This window comes from Vipera ursinii (assembly GCF_947247035.1).
Source record: "Vipera ursinii genome assembly, chromosome: 1".
NCBI lineage: Eukaryota > Metazoa > Chordata > Lepidosauria > Squamata > Viperidae > Vipera > Vipera ursinii.
The window spans coordinates 95706664-95727286 of NC_139512.1; the positions used below are offsets into that span (position 1 = coordinate 95706664).

At 40.2% G+C, this 20623-nt stretch overlaps 1 protein-coding gene across 1 annotated transcript in view; it reads left to right on the forward strand.

Annotated features, from left to right (window-relative positions):
- Positions 1 to 1797: 1797 nt before the first annotated feature.
- SYT9 (synaptotagmin 9) overlaps positions 1798 to 20623 on the forward strand; it is a gene marked incomplete at both ends in the record, with an annotated part of 89467 nt that continues 70641 nt past the window's right edge. Inside the window, one exon of the mRNA XM_083348789.1 lies at positions 1798 to 2197. Coding sequence (XP_083204915.1) covers positions 1798 to 2197 — 400 coding nt within the window. The remainder of the gene's footprint in view (positions 2198 to 20623) is intronic.

A 20623-nucleotide genomic window follows, 5' to 3' on the forward strand; every position in this document is an offset into this window, starting at 1 on the left:
CTTCCAACTTGGAATAACCTTCTACTACAATTAGGAACACCTGCCCTTGGAAGGGGCCCATAAAGTCAATGTGCACACAAGACCATGGTGTGTGTGTGGTCTCCCAGCAGTGCACTGGTGCTTGTGGCATCTCCGGTCGGGTTTCTTGGCAGGCCTGGCAATTCTCAATGTCTTTGTCCAGGCCTGGCCACCACAAGTAGCTCCTGCCTAGAGCCTTCATTCGAACAATTCCTGGGTGCCCCTCACGTAAGGAATCCAGCACCCTGGAGTGAAGACTGGGTGGAATGATGAGCCTGCTGCCCCACAGCACACATCCCTTGTGGGCTGACAGTTCATTTTTCTGAGAAGCGAAGTGATGGAACTCAGGGCCTGGCCAGGTCTCTGGCCATCCCCTTAACACCCAATTTAGAATGTGGCTAAGCGTTCTGTCTGTGGTGGTTTCAGCTGCAACGTCCCCTGCATGTAGGGGTGCTTCAGGCAGGTCTTGGATCACCAAGATACAACAAGCCGGGGCTGGGTCCGGATCAGTCTGCGGTAGAGGCAGTTGGCTGAGAGCATCGGCGCTTTGTCTTAAGTGCACGACCAGACCCAGGGCATTTTTTTTGTCCAGTAGGCAGTGTAGTGGTTCTGCCAAGGCAGCCTTATGCAGTAAGAAGGAGTGGTAAAAATTGAGCAAGCCCAGGAATGCTTGTAGCTCCCCCTTGGATTTTTGGTGTAGGGGCTTGCTGAATTTCCTTTAGCTTTGTGTCAGATGGGGGGATTCCAGTAGCATCAATGCGGAAACCCAGGAATTCTGTGGATTCCACGTCAATCTGGCGCTTTTCCTTCTTGAGTTTTAGGCCTGCCTCACGGAAACGTTGGAGTACTGCACAGAGATGTTCTGCCAGGACTGCTGCTGATTCCCCCGCGATCAGGACATTATCAAAATACAGGCAGACACCAGGAATGTTCTTCAGTGTTTGTTCCATAATACTTTGGAACAACCCTGGTGCTACGCTTACCCCAAACTGCAAGCGGCGCACTCGGAATGCACCTTTGTGCGTGACGATTGTTTGTGCAGTTGGAGTTTAGTAAGTTTCACTTTAGCAGGAATTAACACAATTTTATACATATTCACTACATAACCTAGTTGTTGATCAAGGAGGACCGTAGGGATCAGCAGCACCAATCATCTTCTTGGTAGGATTTAATTTAACACAGCCACAAACAGAATTTTATATTTGTCCCAAAATACATGCTAACTAAAGGATTTCTACCCCTGCTTACTCACAGCACTTGTGCGTCTCCACTCAATATATATTATACTGTATAGACAGTATGTATTCACTTCCTAATTAATAAAATATCAGCAAGCAGTAGCTCTTGACTTCATCTGCATCCAGAAGCAAACAGGGTGGGCTGGTAAGATGCCTGGCTGGGAAATCAAGGAAAACCAGGGCTGCATCCTACACTGCCGAAGCAAAAGGCATCGTGGAAGAAGGCAGGGCCGATCTATTTCTGTCTCAAGGAAACTTTTCAGGATACATTCCCAAGGTCGCCACTTTATTCCAAGGGGCTCACGCGCGGCAGGCGATCTCCTTGAAACTCCAGCTTTAGTTAAGCCGCGCTAAGTTCGGCGGTGCAGAAAAGGAAGGGCCTGCTCGCAACAAAGAGTTCCCGCCACTAGGTAGCGCTGTTAGGGCGCCACTTGGACTTAAAGCTGTTTCGGAGCGGCGGCGCGTCGACGGATTAGCCCAGACTACGCGCAACTGGTGGCGGGATCCTCCTCCTCCGGGAGGGGGGTCTTTCCCACCTCGCATGCCCGGCGCCGGCGGCAGAGGCAGCAGCGGCTCTTCCATCCAAGCACCAAGGCCGAGAGGGCGAAGTTGGGAGCGGCAGACCTCGAGGAGGGCCAACGGCGTTGCCGCCGCCGCCGCCGCCGCCGCGAAACATGCGGGCGTCTCCCCAGCTGCCTGGCTGTGGGCGCCAGACGAGAGGCGGGCAGCAGCCGAAGCCGCGCGTGTGAGCGAGCGGGGAGCTCCTCTCCTCTCACAAGGATGCTGGGGGACGATGCCTCGTGGCAGGGAGGACGAGGTTTGCCGGAAAGCGCTGAAACTGCTGGTCGAGCTCTGCTCCGAGGGGACGGTCGAGAACGACAGGTGCCTGGAGTTCAACTACTACCTGCGGGACAGCGGCAGACCCCGGCCCGCCGACGCAGGTAAGTGGGAGGATGGAGGGGAGGGACGCGAGTGGCTCCCCAGAACTTCCTCGAGGCCAACCAGACCGCTACAAGAGCACCTCGGCTGCGCTGAGAAGGAGGGGCGCGTCTATCCTATCAACTGCCCGAAGGCTGCCCATCGGAGCCAGGCGAGCGCGGAAATTCGGGGTCCGGCTAACGCGTCTCCCTCCGTCCCCCCCCCTCGGCGCTGAATTCGGCTTGGCGTTTTTACTCCCTGTTGGCGTTTGGAGGTGGGGGCCTGGCTCGAAAGAGCAAAGCGATCCTTTCGTTTTGTTCTCGGCATGTTCTTCCAGTGTGTTCCGTGGCGTGTTATTCCAAGGCGTTTTGATCCAAGCCCGTCTGTACGTTTTAATATAATTTAGCGGTTTAACCAGACGTGTCTTTACTCCGAGACGAAGTCCCGCAGAGTTCAGCGGAAGGCGCGCTCAGGTGGGGGTTTCGATCAGTGCGAGGAGACGGCTGAGCTATTTTTAGAGCCTGCCGGGTTTTCCGACGCCGATGCAGGACTTGGAATTAGGTAATTAGGTATTAGGAAGAAAGGCAACAACCCTTCTCCAACAACTGTAGAATGACAGGAGATCAGGCTGATGGGGTGTTCTTCTGCCTGAAGCCATTAACTGCACACAAGTCTTCCAGAAACTTATATAGAGTACTGTATAAACTTCCAGGGCAATTCAAAATTTCCTGGACTATTTATCTCATTCATTCATACATACATACTTACATTCATACATACATACATACATACATACATTCATACATATATACATATACACACATACACACACACACACACATATCTCCACCCACATCATACATATCAGTAAAAGTCACTAATAAAAAGACATGTAAAAGAAGAATTAAGTCCCCTATAATTTAAGCAATTGGGGAAATGTTATACATCTTCACTGGATTCTTTTTAAAATCAAACTGGTCAGGACAGTAACTGGAAACAAATCTTGTTTTTCTTGCAGCTGGATTGGACTAGTTGCTCTTTGAGTGAGTAGGTGCTGTCCCAGCATAATAATAAGCTAACTTCATTAATAGTGGTAATACGTTGTAGCTAGACTGAGTATATTTGAAACTAGCCAGCTACTCGATTAGCAAGAATCAAGGGATGGAAAGTACATATACCAAATAGTTAGAATGGTAAATGCTTATTTTCCTTCCTAGAATTACTCTTAGTTGTAATAATTCCTTGGAAGCAAATGTGATTAAAGAAGCCTGTTTTAAAATAAATGCAAATGTATAGTGTGAAGGAGTTTAAATTGTTTTGTTTTACTAAAGTCCATATTTGGTCCATTATGTCACTTTTATCTGCAAGTAAGTTTGTTGCACCATAATTAATTTCCAACAGATCAAATACCCATACCAGCCTTTGTGGATTTTGGATAATGTACTCTTGGACATTTTTGTCTTTAAACATTACTTTGGGGTGCTCTACTTTCAAAAAATATGTTAATTATTATTTTGCCCTGAAGTCCCAGAATTATTATTTCCTAAATATTAGGATATACTCTATTAAAAATTCAGAGTTCTTCTAATCCATTTACAACTGTATTTTATCAAGGGAATATTTTCCAGATTACTAATTAATGGTCTAATGTACATTTTTAAGTTGGAATCATAATAAGAGTTTTATCTAGTACACATCCAGCCTCTGAAATCTACACATGGATAGTTCTTCCTCATTAGTTACACTGCAGATACAGAAGATGGCCAGCCTAGTGTAGGTCGTGTAGATAGCTAATGAGACATAAAAAGGTTCTCTCATGCCTGTACGCCAAGCTTTCTTCAACCTATCTCTTGCATATCCAATGCCATTTACATTCTTTTTTAAAAAATAGTAATGTTATTAAAAATCACAATGTCAAAGAAAAAAACTAAAACAAACTAAAGGAATAAAAAGAAAATTAGAATGAAAAATAGAAAATAAAAATAATAATATAGTATATATATGTGAAGTCTTACAGAGGCAAACACTCCTAAAATTAGCTTCTGGGTATATCAAATATATCCTTTAATATATCAAATATTTTAAAAAAATCATTCTGTATTAGTAAGACAAATTTAAGAGTTCTTTAATGGTCATCTTTAGTTCCTTCTGGTTCCCTATAGCATTCAATTTTTAAAGTCTCAACCTATCATGCTTTTAAAGAATGCAGAACAAAGGATGTTCTCACAGAAAGGACTCTTAGAATTAATTCCAAAATTTTGTTTCAAATTCATATGGATCCTTAACCTATTTATAACTTTCTAAAATGTAGGTTCTTAAACTTGTACTTAAAAATATTTTTTTTCTGAAGCATTGAAGTGTGATGTAGTAAGGAGCTGTGTTTCCAGGTAGGAGAGGGTATATTCCAGAGGTGTAAGAGGCAACTCAGTCCAGATGTTATGTTTGAAAAAAGGGGGGTGAAGACATCCCCTCCCTAATAGTTCACAGGGTATATTGTAGATGCAGACAGTAGAGTGTTCAATCTGGCAAGATTTTGTCTATAGGTATGGAGACAATAAAGAAGTCAACTTGGAAGAATCATCACATGTCCTTCTTGGATTTGGGCATGACATAAAGAAAACTCACCCAGTGTTTTCAGATTTGTCAGCCCAAAGATTCCTAGTAGCTAAAAAGCAATTTCCAAAAGTGATTAGGAAAGGAAGAAAAAGGAGGAATATAAAGTTGGCTTAGTTGATTAAGGTTAAATATTTAGGATTTTTTTTTCTTAATGGGGTTTTTCTTGATCATGAGCGACTGATGGGACTTTAAAGATTTGTTTATAGGTAAGACATGAAGATTTTTTTCTTCTATTATCAGAAAAGGTGTTAAGCTAAGGTGTTAATTTTACAATCCTTAATTATTTCATTAAGATTAATATATATTTGTGAAGGAAATTCTGAGACAAAGAGAAAATGATGAGAAATCAACTTGTGGGACATTATTTGAAAGGATTAATGAACAAGATTCTTGATGTTTTTTCTGGTAGCTCCTAATGATTTTGTTTACTAGTTTTGAATGATGAGGCTTTAAAGATTAATTTATAGATAAGAGATAAAATAAAGGAAGAAGGGTTTTTTGTTGTTTATAGGAAATGATAAGTTACTGTGCTAAAAGGAAAGAAATATAAAACCAATTTATTTGATTAAGGTTAAATATGTTATTTCTGGTAACGTGTGTGTATGTGAACTCAGTGTCCTTAAAAGTGCTAATTATGGTTTGAGCAAGATAGCTATTTCTTTACTCCCAGAGCTCTAAAACTCCATAAGGAGCAACTGTCTGCAGCACTTATGGGTGATCTCAAGTCCTCTCCTTGTCCAGAAAGGAATTCTGAAGAACTGGTTTACTCACCATATCTTCATTCTGTTGTGATCATTGGCTCTGCTTTTAATGGAGCCATCTTCAGTTTGCCTTTTCTTCTCTGAAGCCCTGCCATTTACATTTTAATTTTGGTTTAGCACTTAGATTGATATACTGCTTCATAGTGCTTTACAGCCCTCTCTGAGTGGTTTACAGAGTCACCTTATAGCTCCCAACAATCTGGCTGCTCATTTTATTGACCTCAGAAGGATGGAAGGCTGAGTCAACCTTGAGCCGGTCAAAATCGAACTCCTGGCAGTGAACAGTGAATTAGCCTGCAATATTGCATTCTAATCACTGTGTACCATGGCTTTTAACTGGAATGTTTACCAGGAAACATATACCTTTGAACTCAATGGGTGTTCCAGTCTGCTATATATGTTTGATTGCTTGAGCCTATGTTCTAGAAAGCAAAATTAAACCAAAGTTAGCAACAAAGACAGGAATCTCTCCTATAATTTGAATGTTGTTGCATTTTTAAAGTAGGGCCTGTAAAAAATATTAATACTTTACTTGCAAATCTGTAGCACATGGCTATAATTTCTACTACTTCTACTTACGGTACTACATGAATTTCCACCATACATATCTGTACTGGATTTAACCTGGTAAAAACCTAAGGGTTACCAGTGAAGTACGATCAGGTTTACAGTTTGAAAGATAAGGTAAGTGAGGTGATTGGAAATTCAAATCATCTATTTTCTTCTTTATCCCTTTTGCATCTGATGAAATAAACTCAACTCATGAAAGTCCATGTGATATAATAAAGCTTGTTGCTCTAGAAAGGTGTTACTAGACTCTTGTCCTTCTCTTCTCTGTGATATCCTTTCCTTCTTCTGAGTAGCCTTTCTACCTTGGCATGTCCTAGTCATTGTCTTCATTAGTCTCTTTCAGGCACTCTTGTGTATACTCCATCCTGTTTTCTTTTCAACCTAACTAAGCTTGTGTAGCCATTGAGCATAGTCTGTCTTTTATTTCAGTACTGTCTATTAACTTCTGAAAAACAAATGTCAATGTAAAGATTTCCCCAAACTTGTTGATGTTTCTAGTTAGTTGATGATTTTCATTTTGGTTATGAATCAATCATTAGTGGGCAAAAATTGGAAACAAATTATTGGATGGATAGGAGAATCTTCAGAGATACTTTTCACAGCTTCTGCTCTTTGGGCTACTTAACTTTGGTCACTAGGACAGCAGGATCTGCATTAGAATTCAAAGTGGTCCTTTTGAATTACATGGAAGCTTTCTCCAGAACACACAAAGTTCCAAATTGTCTTGAGTCTTTAGTTACATTATTCACATTGTGATTTAATAAATATTTTCTGTATATTGATAGTGCTTCAAAATGTGAAGAAAGAATACACTAGCGGACTAATTAGTCAGTGTAACCTTGCAAATCCACAAATGATATTGGCCAACAACGATCTGCTATGTCCATGTATCTCACCTGTATTAGCCATTTGAGGCGTAATAACAGCAAAACATAGAAACAGTTGTATCCATTTTCAAAATATTTCCTTGCCTGGGCATCAGGATGCCATAGTTATCCAGTCCCGCAGATATATGCAAATATGCCCTAGTTGGAGAGCACCTGTAATCATATTAATACTTCAAGTAAACAGAAGGTTAATTAAGTCAAAGGGGGTATTTTTGTGTGTGTATGTGTATGGTAAACTTTACTTATAAATTATATTTTGAGTGACTGATGGCTGTCTATCAGAAGGGGTTGATAAGATAAGGATTATGTCAAGTTTTTGTCATATTAAATAATGTTAATAAGTCACCATCCAAAAATGATCTGACTCGAACTGTATTTTTCCTGTTGTTCTTCTGGTCTTATTTCTGGTCCTTGTCCTGTTGTTCAGCTACAAAATAGGTTAGCTGAATTTTTAAACATTGATGTCATCAACACCTTTGGGGGTTTCTTAACCAAAGCTACCTCACTTCTATAGATATACCATTTGGGCAAGAAACCACAGTAGGTACAATATTCATTTTTTTCCAATCTAACACAATGAACCGAATAGCATGCTCGGCAAGTAGAATATCTTCCCCTACTTAATACTCCCTGAAGTAACTATAGCTTTTTTTTTCAACTAATAAGAAAATTTTTCTGTAACAAAACTGTCACTCTTGCATCATACTGTAAAGCATCAATTCATGTCATACTGTTTAAAATACATCTTTGCTATTATTTTATCCTGGTACATTTTATTTTCAGTTGTTTATTTTAGAAAGAGGTGTATTGAGATAGCAGAAAAAAATAAACCTTGCTAATACTGTAATAGTACAATGACTTTACAACTTACCAAAAAAATAAAATAAGGTGAAAAAAGCAAATCACAGGTTTAAGTTTTCAGAAAGTTTGCTGTACCATCTTGGTGCTACTTTATTGTTGTTACATAATAGGTGCCATGGTTCTGACAGACAAATAAAGCAGAACTCCGAGGCTTGGAAATTCCTCAAAGAACATGTTTATTAGTTACAAAGTATCAGCATGTTCAAAAATGAACCTATGAAATCAACTACGTTCCCCAATATTTGGCATGCTTTCTTATACAACGCCCAGTTCATGATCGCGGGAGCAGTAGATGACCTTGGTTCCCATGAGTCAGAAGATTATTTTGACTAGCGAAGCACCTGGGCAATCTCCAAAAGGAAATGGATGAGAAAGTACGATACCATCTGTGTTCATAAAATATCGTATCCAAATGAGCTCGTCCCTATACATTTGAAATTGTCTTTAAATGACTAGATGAATCTACTCCATATTTTGTGGAGTCCCTGAATTTTTAAATTGATTTTAGGCCTGTGTTTATATGGTTCAGATAATCATCTCTGTTATACTATTCATTTGATGAAAGAAGGGCCAATCTTTGAACCCCTGCATCATGAAGTCCTACTACCATTTTTCTTAATGGCTAGGCAGAATGGGCAACTGAAATAAAATACATGTTTTTAATATAATTTTGTGTCTTGTTGCTTTTGGTCTTTCAGTGATAGCTGCCATTAAGATATTGGATACTGTAATTGGGGTTTTCATACATGGGTATGAAATAGAAGTGTACAGCTGGTACATGCATGAAGTTCAGAATTTATGCTTCTTTCTATATCACATCTCTCTTGGAGTGAGCACTGAAGCTTAATACAGGTGATCCTCGACTTACAACGGTTCATTTAATGACTGTTCGAAGTTATGGCACTGAAAAAAGTGAGTTATTACTGTTTTTCACACTTATGACCATTGCAGCCTTCCCATGATCATGTGATCAAAATTCGGATGCTTGGCACCTGAATCATATTTATGATGGCTGCAGTGCCCCAGGGTGATGGGATCCCCCTTTGAGACCTTCTGACAAGTAAAGTCAGTGGGGAAGCCGAATTCACTTAACAACCCAGTTACTAACTTAACAACTGCAGTGATTCACTTAACGGTGGTAAGAAAATAGTTGTAAAATGTGGGAAAGTTCACTTAACAAATGTTTCGCTTAGCAACAGAAATTTTGGGGCTCAGTTGTGGTCATAAGTCAAGGACTACCTGAACAGATGAACGGATGAAAAAGTCTGCTTTTCAACATAATAACTTTCCTAAGTAATGCTCTGTGGTTTCTCTATTTTCCAAATGAGCGTCAGTGATCTGCTTTTGCTTTTTATGTGCTTTGTCATTTCTTGCTTGGCCATTGAACAGGAAGCTAAAGACAAAGCCCTTTGCTTTGGAAAGCAGTGCATTTAGCTCACATTTCAGTGATTGAGCAGTATTGTAGGAAGATTAAAGGCAGTATCCCCTTCCTGTCTGGTTTTTCTTTCAGCCAAGAAGTTAAATTTCTTATCCTAGTTGCAAAACAATATATTGAGTTTACTAAAGCAGAGGGGGGAAACCCCTAAGGTAGCATTTACTGTGGCTCCACAAAAACCCAACAGTAGCAGACAGGTCTAAGAAATCTTGATTTATTCAGACAAGCTGTCTTGCTCAGTTAGTGGGAGACAATTAATGGGCTCTGAAGAAAGTCTCTTCAGGTTTCCAAGGATTGGTCAAATGACCATCGCAATGGGAGAGGGGACAGCTAAGTGGGAGAAAAGTCTTCTTAATCATGACCCCGTTTTATTCATATTTTAGCTAATTTCATGTACACGTGTTCCTGTTAAGAGAATTTTGTCACTAGAAGTATAGAAGGATAGAAAGAAGGAATCAAAGAAAAAAGATACTTTCTCCTTTTACCAAATATCTAAAAATAGGGACCCAGTGAAAGGAATCATTCATGTAAGGTTAGAGCAATCAGGAATGTTTTCTACACTCCTATTCAGCTTTTATACCGCTAGCCAGGATTCTGTCACATTAAAAAAAAAGTACATTTACATCTACTACGTAGTTCCACCAGTACAGCCCATTAGCAATAGCAATAGCACTTAGATTTATATACCACTTCATAGTGCTTTAAAGCCTTCTAAGCAGTTTACAGAGTCTGCATATTGCCCCCAACAATCTGGGTCCTCATTTTACCAACCTCAGAAGGATGGAAGGTTGAGTCCACCTTGAGCCAGTCATAATCGAACTCCTGGCAGTTGGCACAATTAGCCTGCAATTAATCTTCAATACTGCTTTCTAACCACTTCACCACCACGGCTCTTAAGCTCTTTTTCCTCCAGGTCTATCTCTGAACTTAGCTTAAGCCGTTTGATTCCTGATCAAAATACCTCTTTATTTCCTTCCTTCCTTCCTTCCTTCTTTCCTTCCTTCCTTCCTTCCTTCCTTCCTTCCTTCCTTCCTTTCTTTCTTTCTTTCTTTCCATAGATCAGACATATAGCACGCTAGTACTTTCAGTCAACCTGTTACATGAGCACTGCAGTAGCCTGCCTCCTTGCCAGTGTTCCCTTCTTTTTGGATACAGGCTGAATTAATATTTCCTTCCCTTCTTCCCCCCTTTCCCTCCCTACTTGAGCATAGAGGACCTTCAAGTCCCCTCCAACTCTGTAATTCTATTATTCTGTTATTCTGTGTTTTTTGTTTTTGTTTTGGGTTGTTTTTTTTTTGGAGTGGTAGGATGTATTTTGTCAATATTAATTTAAAATCATAATTGGAAGCATTAGTTGCCAAGGAAATTGCTTGTTTTTTTTCCCCTTGGTCATTGTTGGAGGCAGCTTATTCCAACACATTACATTCTCTGAGATGTGCAGTTTTTTGAGTAAAGACACTGGAATATTTCTTACACCAGTGAATTCTATTCTGTAGAACTCAGCTCAGGGAGTAAACAAGTAATTGCAAAGGAAAAGACTATGTTGGGCACACATCCTAAGGTACGCAGTGTCCCTATACCTCTAGGAACAGCAACTGAATTGAATCTGGATATATCTCCATAAATTGGGATGTTTAGGTGTTCCCTGTTCTGCGATTGTAATAACCAGGTTTGTTGTTGTTGTTAGTTGCGAAGTCGTGTCCGACCCATCGCGACCCAATGGACAATGTTCCTCCAGGCCTTCCTGTCCTCTACCAGGTTTATGTGGTTCATTAGAGGTATGTTAGCTTATACAGAAATACACCAAAGGCATAGGAAGAGTTTTTGTCATACAAATGTATGGGCAACTTTCACTATGAATAGTTTTATTTTCAGAGGATTGTGTTCCTTTTCAGCACCCAAAACCTCTAAGGCAATCACATACAGCATATATAAAGCCAGGCTGGAATAGTAGTTAAGCTGATGGCCTAGAAACCAGGATACTGAGAGTTCTAGTCCCACCTTAAGTAGGAAAGCCAGCTGGGTCACTTTGGGCCAGTCACTTTCTCTCAACCCAACTCATCTCACAGGTTGTTGTGAGAAAAATTATTATTATTATTATTATTATTATTATTATTATTATTATTATTATTATTATTATTATTATCATTATCATTATTATTATTTTATTTGTATACCACCCTTCTCCCGAAGGACTCAGGGTGGTGAACAGGGCAAACATATAAAAATACAAAGATACAAAAGTTAAAAAAGAATTAAACACAATGCCCAAGCTAAAACAATAAATAGATATATTGAAAACAACAATAAAATCCCAACCTAATAGGAAGAGGATGAATTATTATGTAGGTTTACCACCTTGAGTTACCTGTAAAAATAATAAAAGTGGGATAAAAAAAATCTAAGAAATAAATAATAAATAGAATGCTCCCTCAATGCTAAGTTGAAGTGCAATACACCCATCCATTAGCTGGCAGAAGACTGTAGCAGCATGAAATAGGTCTTCATAACACAGAAAGTAGTAGAAATGATCTTGAATAGAAAAAAATATATAAAAGAATAATGCAAGGTTTTAAGTAGATCACAAAATGATATATTCCTGCTTCTAATTTTGAAGATACTCTGTTTAAAGAGATTCCAGGTTGCATAAACTGACAAATACTGAATTTGCATAAATAAAGTCATAGACATTAAATTGCCAGGAACAATAAAAATTCCTGTTTGAAATGCCTACCTGTTCATGCTATAAACAATTATAGCAAAAAATATTTCTTCCTTGTTTCTCCTGGATTCTCCCAGGAAAAATATGACAAAAGAAAGGCTGCGGAGATAAATATTCCTTTTCTCCTTTTCCCTAGCCATTATACCTCAATTCTTGCTTGTATTTGAATGAAAAACAAACTTTCTTTCTAGACAAAAAGAGGGAGTTGAGTTATTCTACATAGTGTTTCCAGCCTGTCTCAGCCTAGAGAAAATGCTATATATGAATACAGTATGGTATCTTCCCTGACTAGAGGAGATCAACCCTGACTGCTCTTTAGAAGGCCAGATCCTGAAGCTAAAACTCAAATACTTTGGCCACCTTATGAGAAGGAAGGACTCACTGGAGAAGAGCCTAATGCTGGAAAAGATTGAGGGCAATAGAAGAAAGGGACGACAGAATGAGGTGGCTGGATGGAGTCACTGAAGCAGTAGGTGTGAGCCTAAATGGACTCCAGAAGATGGTAGAAGATAGGAAGCCCTGGAGGAACATTGTCCATGGGGTTGCGATGGGTCGGACACTACTTCGCAACTAACAACAACAACAAATCTTCCCTGAAGGGTTGGCATACAGACTGCTGAGAATACAGGCAGTAGCCTTCTCCATTCACTATCTACTATTAAACTACTATTACTTACTTTTGTTCCAGTAATGTAAATTTGTAATGAGTATTTTACTAGAATGTTCACTATTAAATGTCAGAGCATGCAATATTCCTGCCAGATGGATGCTGCCAAAAATGACACATCCATGCTATTGTTACATTGAAAGTAGCATTTGTTTACTAAGTACCTTGGATTGCTCCATGTTCTTAGTAGCTTCTAAGGAGATTATAATATTAATTTTAACCTCTTGGATGACTTACGCGAGAATACGATTTTCAGTGCAATCCACATAGAAAGTAAAATATGTAGTCCATTTCTTTCTATAGCACCTCTGTTCAGGTCATGGCATCTCACAGTAGGCTTACTCAACTGTGAGAATTTCCTCTAGCTATATGGCTCCTTGGGAATAAGATATTTATACAGCTTAAAGTTTGTCTCTCTGCAGCACTAATACAGGGAGGATCAGAATCTTGGATTATAATTTTTAAGGGTGATTTTTGGAAACTGATATGCCATTCAAACATTTCCATCAGTGGGGTTCTTTTCTGAGAAATACATCAGGTTTTGAATCTAAGAAACCTGCATACAAAATTCATAAAGGTCATAGACTGCTGTGAAGCTCAGAATAGGGATGAAAAAAGAGATCAGGAAGTATTTATGTAGATAAAGATGATTAATCACATTGAATTTCATTAATATCATGGTGAGTGGAAGAATGACATGGGCAATATTAAGTAAAGCTCTCTGTTGCCCTACTGGGTGTATATTGTTGAAGTCCCCAAAATAAACTAATGTTCAGAATGAAACTTAGGTATTGTGATAGATTTTTCAGTCCAATGGAATTGGTAATGTCCTCATTATTATTTTGCTTGCAAATGTATTATACTTAATTTTCTTTTATGTCAGCATGCAGGAAAAATATCCTTAACATGACTCCTTAAATTACAAGCATATAAAAAGAACATAAAATTATTTTTATGTCAAAGTCCTCCTGATTTACAACTACTACTTTTAGGTGGGTAATGTTGGTACTGAACTCAGTTATGCTTTATCTCGACTCTTAGAGAAAGATAGAGAGCAGGACACAGTTTTATTGCATTAGAATGCCTGCTATCAAGATAGCAATAGCACTTAGACCAGGGGTCTTCAAACTTGGCCCTTTTATGACTTGTAGATTTCAACTCCCAGAATTCCTCAGCCAGCGTGCCTGTTGAAGTCCACAAGTCATAAAAGGGCCAAGTTTGAAGACCCCTGACTTAGACTTACATACCGCTCCATAGTGCTTTACAGCACTTTTTGAGTGATTTACAAAAGTTAGCATATTGTCCCCAACAACCTGGGTCCTCATTTTACCGACCACAGAAGGATGAAAGGCTGATTCAGCTTTGAGCTGGTCAAGATCGAACTCCTGGCAGTGAGCAGAGTTAGCCTGAAATACTGCATTCTAACAATTGCACTAACCTGGCTTCTGGGGGGGGTGGGGGGCTGAAGGCACCAGTGATCAATGGGTGAGTCCTTTTTCTCCTTGGAGTGAGCGGCCCTTGGAGAAACACCAGAATGGAGAGTGGGGAGCACTTTTCCTCATGGTCTGCAACTCCCTTTGTTCCCCCTCCCCATAATAAAGTGGACAGCAGTTCCCACAGGTCAGTCGAGGAGGAGGACGAGATGTTTCTTTGAGGCTATCCAGAATGTTGTGAGGGGAGGAGAAATCACACCAGCCTGTACAAGTAGTCCTCGACTTACAACAGTTCATTTAGTGACCATTTGAAGTTACAACAGCACTGAAAACGAGTGACTTATGACCATTGTAGCATCCCTAGGGTCACATGATTTGCATTTGGATGCTTGACAACCAACATTTGCAGTGTCTTGGAGTCATGTGTGATTCACTTTCGCGACTTCCTGACAAGCAGAGTCAATGGGGAAACCAGATTCACTTAACAACCCTGTTACTAATTTAACAACAGCTGTGATTCACTTAACTAAAGTGGCAAGAAAAGTCGTAAAATGGAGCAAAACTCACTTAACAAATTTCTCACTTGACAACATATATTTTGGCTTAGTTGTGGTTGCAAGTTGAGGACTACCTGTATAACCTGTGGAAAGAGGAAAGAGGTAGCAACTCATATGCCTGCTAGCAAGGTAGGTTGATTGGGGGTGCTGGCAATTGAGGGAGAGGGCCTTTGGGGAACATGCCAGAATGGGGTGTAATTTTCTTCATGGTCTGGGGTTCCCATGGTTCCTCTTCCCCCCATTGAAGTGGCAGGCAGTTCCAAGGGTCAACGGAAGAGGAGCAGGAGGAGGAGGTTTCACTAGGGCTCTCCTGAGAGAGGCGAAAGAAGAGGAAATAGCGCAGGCCTATATTATGTGAGGGAAGAAGAATGATTCAACAGGGTTTCTAGTATTTTACTCTTTTGCATAGGCTTTTACTCAATTTAATGATTTTTTAAAAAGAGTAAAACCCACCATAAACAAGAAAATAAAAGAAACTAAAATGAAGAGTCTTTTCTCTTTAAAGACAGTTCAATTTTCTTTATATTCAAGTGGTTTTGGTCATTTTCGTAACCGTACAGATTTATTTAAGCATGACAAATTTCAGCCGAAAGGAGAAACCATTTCTAAAGTCAAAAATCAAATGAAACTTTGGATTTATACACAGAAAAACTTTCAAGTTAAAAGTACATTCTGCAGTGAGTTAGCTATGACTTGAGTCATACTTATCAGCATTTCTTACATTTGTGTCAAGGTGAAAATAGATTGAATAATGCAGCATTTCCAGTTTGGTAGATTTTTGTCCGTCTTGTTTACAGAAGATCCCGCATGTATGCAAGATGGCAGAGGCATGAACATTCCAGAAAACTTGGTGTTATGATACCAAACCAGCCTTTCTGAAATGGCATACAAGACATTTTAAGGAAGGTTAGTTTGTAGAGTTCAATATATAATAACCGCCCCTAAAAAGCAATACAGATTGTGCAGAGTCTTCTACCTGTAACAAAAGGGTTCCAGATCAAAGCTGCCACAAGAACACTAGTTCATTAGCTAAGCTGCCATACTGAAACCATTTTATACATTGATAGAAAAGTCTCAATGCAAGAGTATCAACATACACTATTAATCACAAATTTATTCAATAAAAGTTATTTAAGAGACTGAGAAACATAGGTGCCTGTGACACAGAACTACAAAGCAGAGCCAAGTCACTCTGGCCATTTGGTAGCATTTTTCATTACCTTGAACACCAATAGTAAGTTTTAATTACTGGGTTTTTTATGTGATATTTCTCAAGATTATTTTGATGGTGATATATTGTAGAAGCCTATTGTATGAAGAACCACTCAAATCTCTCTCTACTTTTTCTTCCTATCCTTCAGACAGGGAATCTGTCTTTTATTTGTTGTTATTTTCATTTCCTTTATCCTCATTCTATTTCCTTGCCTGCTTAAGCTCTTTGCTTTAGCAGAGAGATCTTGCCATTCCTTACCCAGCAGAAAGATCTTAATTCAGGACAGCCAGCTCCAGCTCCTCTTCAGCTGCCGCCTCCTTTCCTCTCCAGCGTCCTCCCCCATCTTCCCTGGCCAAGCTTTGCCCCCATGCTCTTCCTAACCCAAGACCCTCTGCTGCCTCAGAAGCGCTAACCGTGATAGTGTGGGATCTCCAAAGATGGGGCTGCTAGTGCAAGATGCTTTGAGTCTTCAACTGTATGGCACAGTTGATCAGGCCCCACCATTGTTGGGAAACCCTCTGATATGGCCATTGTAGTCCTGGTTTTCCTTTTTCTGGAATGCTTCTGTGGCCTAGCCTGCATATCTACACAACACTAAGTGCCCTGATTCAGTGGCGTAGCGTGGGTTGTCAGCACCCGGGGCAATTTGCGCCCCCTAACCCGGTGACGTCATGGCACTGCCGAAAAGACGCGCCCCGCAGCAGCGTAGACTTTCCAAGAAGAGTCGCGCGCATGCGGGATGCTTCCGGGTCCCTCTCGAGGGCGGCTGGGCGGGGCTCCGACCTGCAAGAGCCGCTGCATTCAAGCTCGCACGTGAGCCCCTCTAAATAAAGCCACGCATGCGCACGAAGCTAGGCCGGCCGGCCAGCGGGTCCGTCTTCGCTCGGCCAAACCTGCCAGGGCGCCTGCGGGGCGCTTGCGGTTGGCCTGAGCCTGGGCGGAGAGTTGGCCGCTTCTATTTATTTTATTCAGTTTATGTGGCCGCCCATCTCACCTGCCGGACTCATTTCGCTTTGCAAGAAAGAGCAGCTCAAGAGCGGAGCCAAGCCAACTCTGTGCAGCCCTTGGGGCTCCCTGAGCAGCTCAGTGCGAGCGCCCCCCAGATGTTGCGCCCGGTGCGGCCGCCCCTCCCTGCACCCCCCACGCTACGCCACTGCCCTGATTTGCTGGGTAGCTTACTCAGTTCCTATAAGTACTGCTGCAAGCTGTAGAAGACCTTCTATTTAGTGTGCTCAGTAGAACACTTTCTGCTTCTCAGAGGGGGAAGAACCTCTCAAGGTCTTCTGTTTGGCCTTTTCCTAAAGACCAAGGATTCGCCAATACCAGCTTATCTCCTCCTAATTCATCTTGGTTCTTGCATAAAAATGCCATCTGCAGCCAGCAGAGTTCTTCCTTGCCACCTTAAGTTTTGGGTGAAGATGTCTCTGCCACTTTCCTTTCTTCTTCTTTGCCAATGCAGAACTGACAACTGTCCCACATACTCATGTAACTTTACTCTCCAACTTTTCTCTGCAGTTGTTCTGTTTTGCAGTCTTTTTTTTTCCTTCTTTCTTTTTGGGTCAGACCACCAGCAGGTTACCCAACAACTAAAGAAGCAAGTGTCCCCCTCTGGGCTCTAGTCTCCAATATCTATATAACAAGGTGGATCAATGGGACTGGTGTCTCTGTGTCTCCTGCCCAGCTGTGGGGAGGAGCTAGAGACGATAGTTCATCAGCCCTCACAATAGCACAACTGCCCTTCAGGCTTCTTCTCCCCTGTTCTCATGCTGTCTGCTGACCTGCACCAACACATCAGCAGTCAAGTCAGGCCACTGAAAACCATAAGCCACAAACAGGAAGCTATAAATCATGGCTGAGTTCACAAATTCACTTATGCAAAATAATCATCTTAGAGCTATGCATAAAATCATACAGTATAAAATGAACACAGGAATAAAATTCATGATGAACTTATTTTAAAAGACATTCTATTGAAAAGAAGGAAAACGTTTAGGCATCTAAAAGCTCTATCTGCAGCTAAGATATTAGAGTTGAATTCATTGGCTTTTGCAAACATTAGCTGTGTGGGGATAGGCTCTTAAACTTATTAGTGTCAACAGTTAATGTTTAAATACTTGCATTACAAGGCAGGAAACGCTGCTCTACAGCAATAACTGCTAAGTATCTTTGAAGATGAAGGCAAAGAAATAGTCATTAATAGGATCTACAGACTTTCTGCAAGCAAGATTGGGCTCTTTTATATGGTAGTGACAATGGAGATCTTAAGGGGCTGTGCTACTTTGACTGTTACTGGATATAAAAGAAAATTCTTCAGTCACTTTTGAGTAATGCTATTTAAGTGAGAAATTATGAAAGCTGAGACTTTAGCTTCCTGGGAAGCTTATCTTTTTTTTCTTAGCCTCTGTTTTATTTAAAACTACATCATATGTTAGGTTTGCTGTGTCATTATGGGCTGTTTTTATTATCTCTTAAGATACAGGGCTGTCCTAGTCACATAAAATAGTAAAGACTCTGGAGTCAGATTTGGTTCCTGGTGACTTCATTGGACATACAGTATCTAGTTTTCTTGCCAACCACAGAAAAGTAGTTTGCCCTTGCCTTGTTTTTGTTCGTTAGTTTGTTTTATTCCCCCAGGGTAATCTGCGGACATGATAGTCTGCTGTCCTATTACTAATTGTTAGTAGAGTATTTTGTTTTCTGTTACCACTTAGTACTGGAGTAGGAGACTATCAGGAAATTCCATTGCAGTAAAGTATATTGGGAAGTAAAGAAAAATAAAAATAAAGCCACACTGGTTCCATTGATACCTAAAAAAAAACCTTGGGATCTGTTTACCTATAGAACCATCTTTCTCCTATCATCTCTGCCTAATCAGAATCAATCTGGAAGAGTTAATATGTTCCAGGACCCAGCTGTAAAGCACTGACCCAGGAGATGTGGGAACACCTGTTGCCGGCATCAAGCTCCCTTCGTCCTGTGCGCTCCCACAGGGAGGGCCTTCTCAGGGTACCGCCGGCAAAAGATTGCCAGCGGGTAACACCCAAGGGGAGGGCCTTCTCTGTGGGTGCGCCTGCCCTTTGGAACCAGCTGCCCGTAGAGCTTAGGACTGCCCCTGGAGACCTGAAGACTTGGCTCTTTGAGCTTTCCGGCCAGGACTGAGAATTTTAATTGTAATTTTATTTAATTGGGTTTTAATTGGAGTTTAATAGGGGTTTTATTTTATTCAAGGACTAAATTTAATTATTTTAATTGTTCTTAACTTTTGTAATGTGTATTGTTATTTTAAATTCCTTGTGAACCTCCCTGAGTCCTACGGGAGAAGGGCGGTATATAAGTCCAATAAACATAAACATGTGTTTTCTCTGTAGGTGCACTTACCCCATGGAATAGAATTTGCCCTGTGTTAATGTAGTCCTGACCCTACTGTGTTTTCACAAAGGTATAAAAACCTGGCTCTCTGGGTCATTGTTGTCGTCAGCCGTTCAGTTTTGCCTGACCCACGGCCACTTTATGGATCAGCACTCTCCATGCCCCTCTGTCTCTGCCCCTCTGCTATCTGGGTACAGTATAGATAGTAATTCATTTCCTGATCATTTCCTTGCTTTTATGATCGTTTAAATTTATTTTATTCTTTTCCAGATGCATTATATGTATTATTATTTTCTTTTATCTTTTCTTTTTTTAGTTTTTAAACCCTAATATGTAAGGCACCTAGAGTTACTCCAGTAATTGAGGAGGCATTCATACTAAGTTTAAGGAAACTAAGAATGTTGGTATTGGATTGAACTCATTGAAATTAAGCCTTTTAGAATCGATAACATTGGAGGCTATATTTGCTTGCAACAGTCTGGTTCCATGATCTGGCATTTTAAAATAACATTCAAATAACTGTTTCTACAATCAAATGGAGGCTGTCCAAAAGTCTCTGATACCCCCATTGGTGGTGACTCTGCAAACAGTCATGTATTTCAATACATCACATCCATTTCTCATTTCCTGTTAGCTTTGGAATTGGAAATCCTCTTGAATCTTCTATAAAGGTTGTAATATTTTCTAAGATGACGTGTGTGTCTGTTATTAACTGCGAAAAACATTTCCATATAATCTGTGTCTCCTGCTTGAATTCAATATGTCCCTGTTCTACCGTCAGTTTCAAAGCTATTGCATTTATTTTGCTTGTTTAGAACAAACATATCGCACCCTCTGAAACTTTTCAAATCATTTTGGTTTTTAGCTGTATTTATGGCATTAATGTAAGCTGGGAGCTTTACTTAGCATGGAGAGACAAAAGGAGATTATTTTAGTTTTAAACCTATATTTGTTGATGGAATCTTGTGATATATTTGGCAAGATTATTCGTATTTTCTGTTTTCTTGTTTCTTAAGAGATTCATTGCCATTTATTAAATGTTGACATTTAAATTTTATTTTAAGTCAATCAAGTTTTAAATTTTTTTCTTTTCCTTCTGTCTTCAGTGAATGAAATATATACTCTTCATGCATAACAGCTGGTACTTTATTGTTGTGATCACACTTAAGCTTCAGCATTATTAGATTATTCATGTACTCTAGCAACCTCACATAGTAAGAAGAATTATAGTATGCCCTAAGTATACAGAAATTATGGCATTGTGTATAATGGAATTTGTAAGCATGCATATAGAAAGGGTCATCTGTAGAGTACTTGTGGCTTTACAATCCCCATTTTGCAACTCACAGAATAACCCA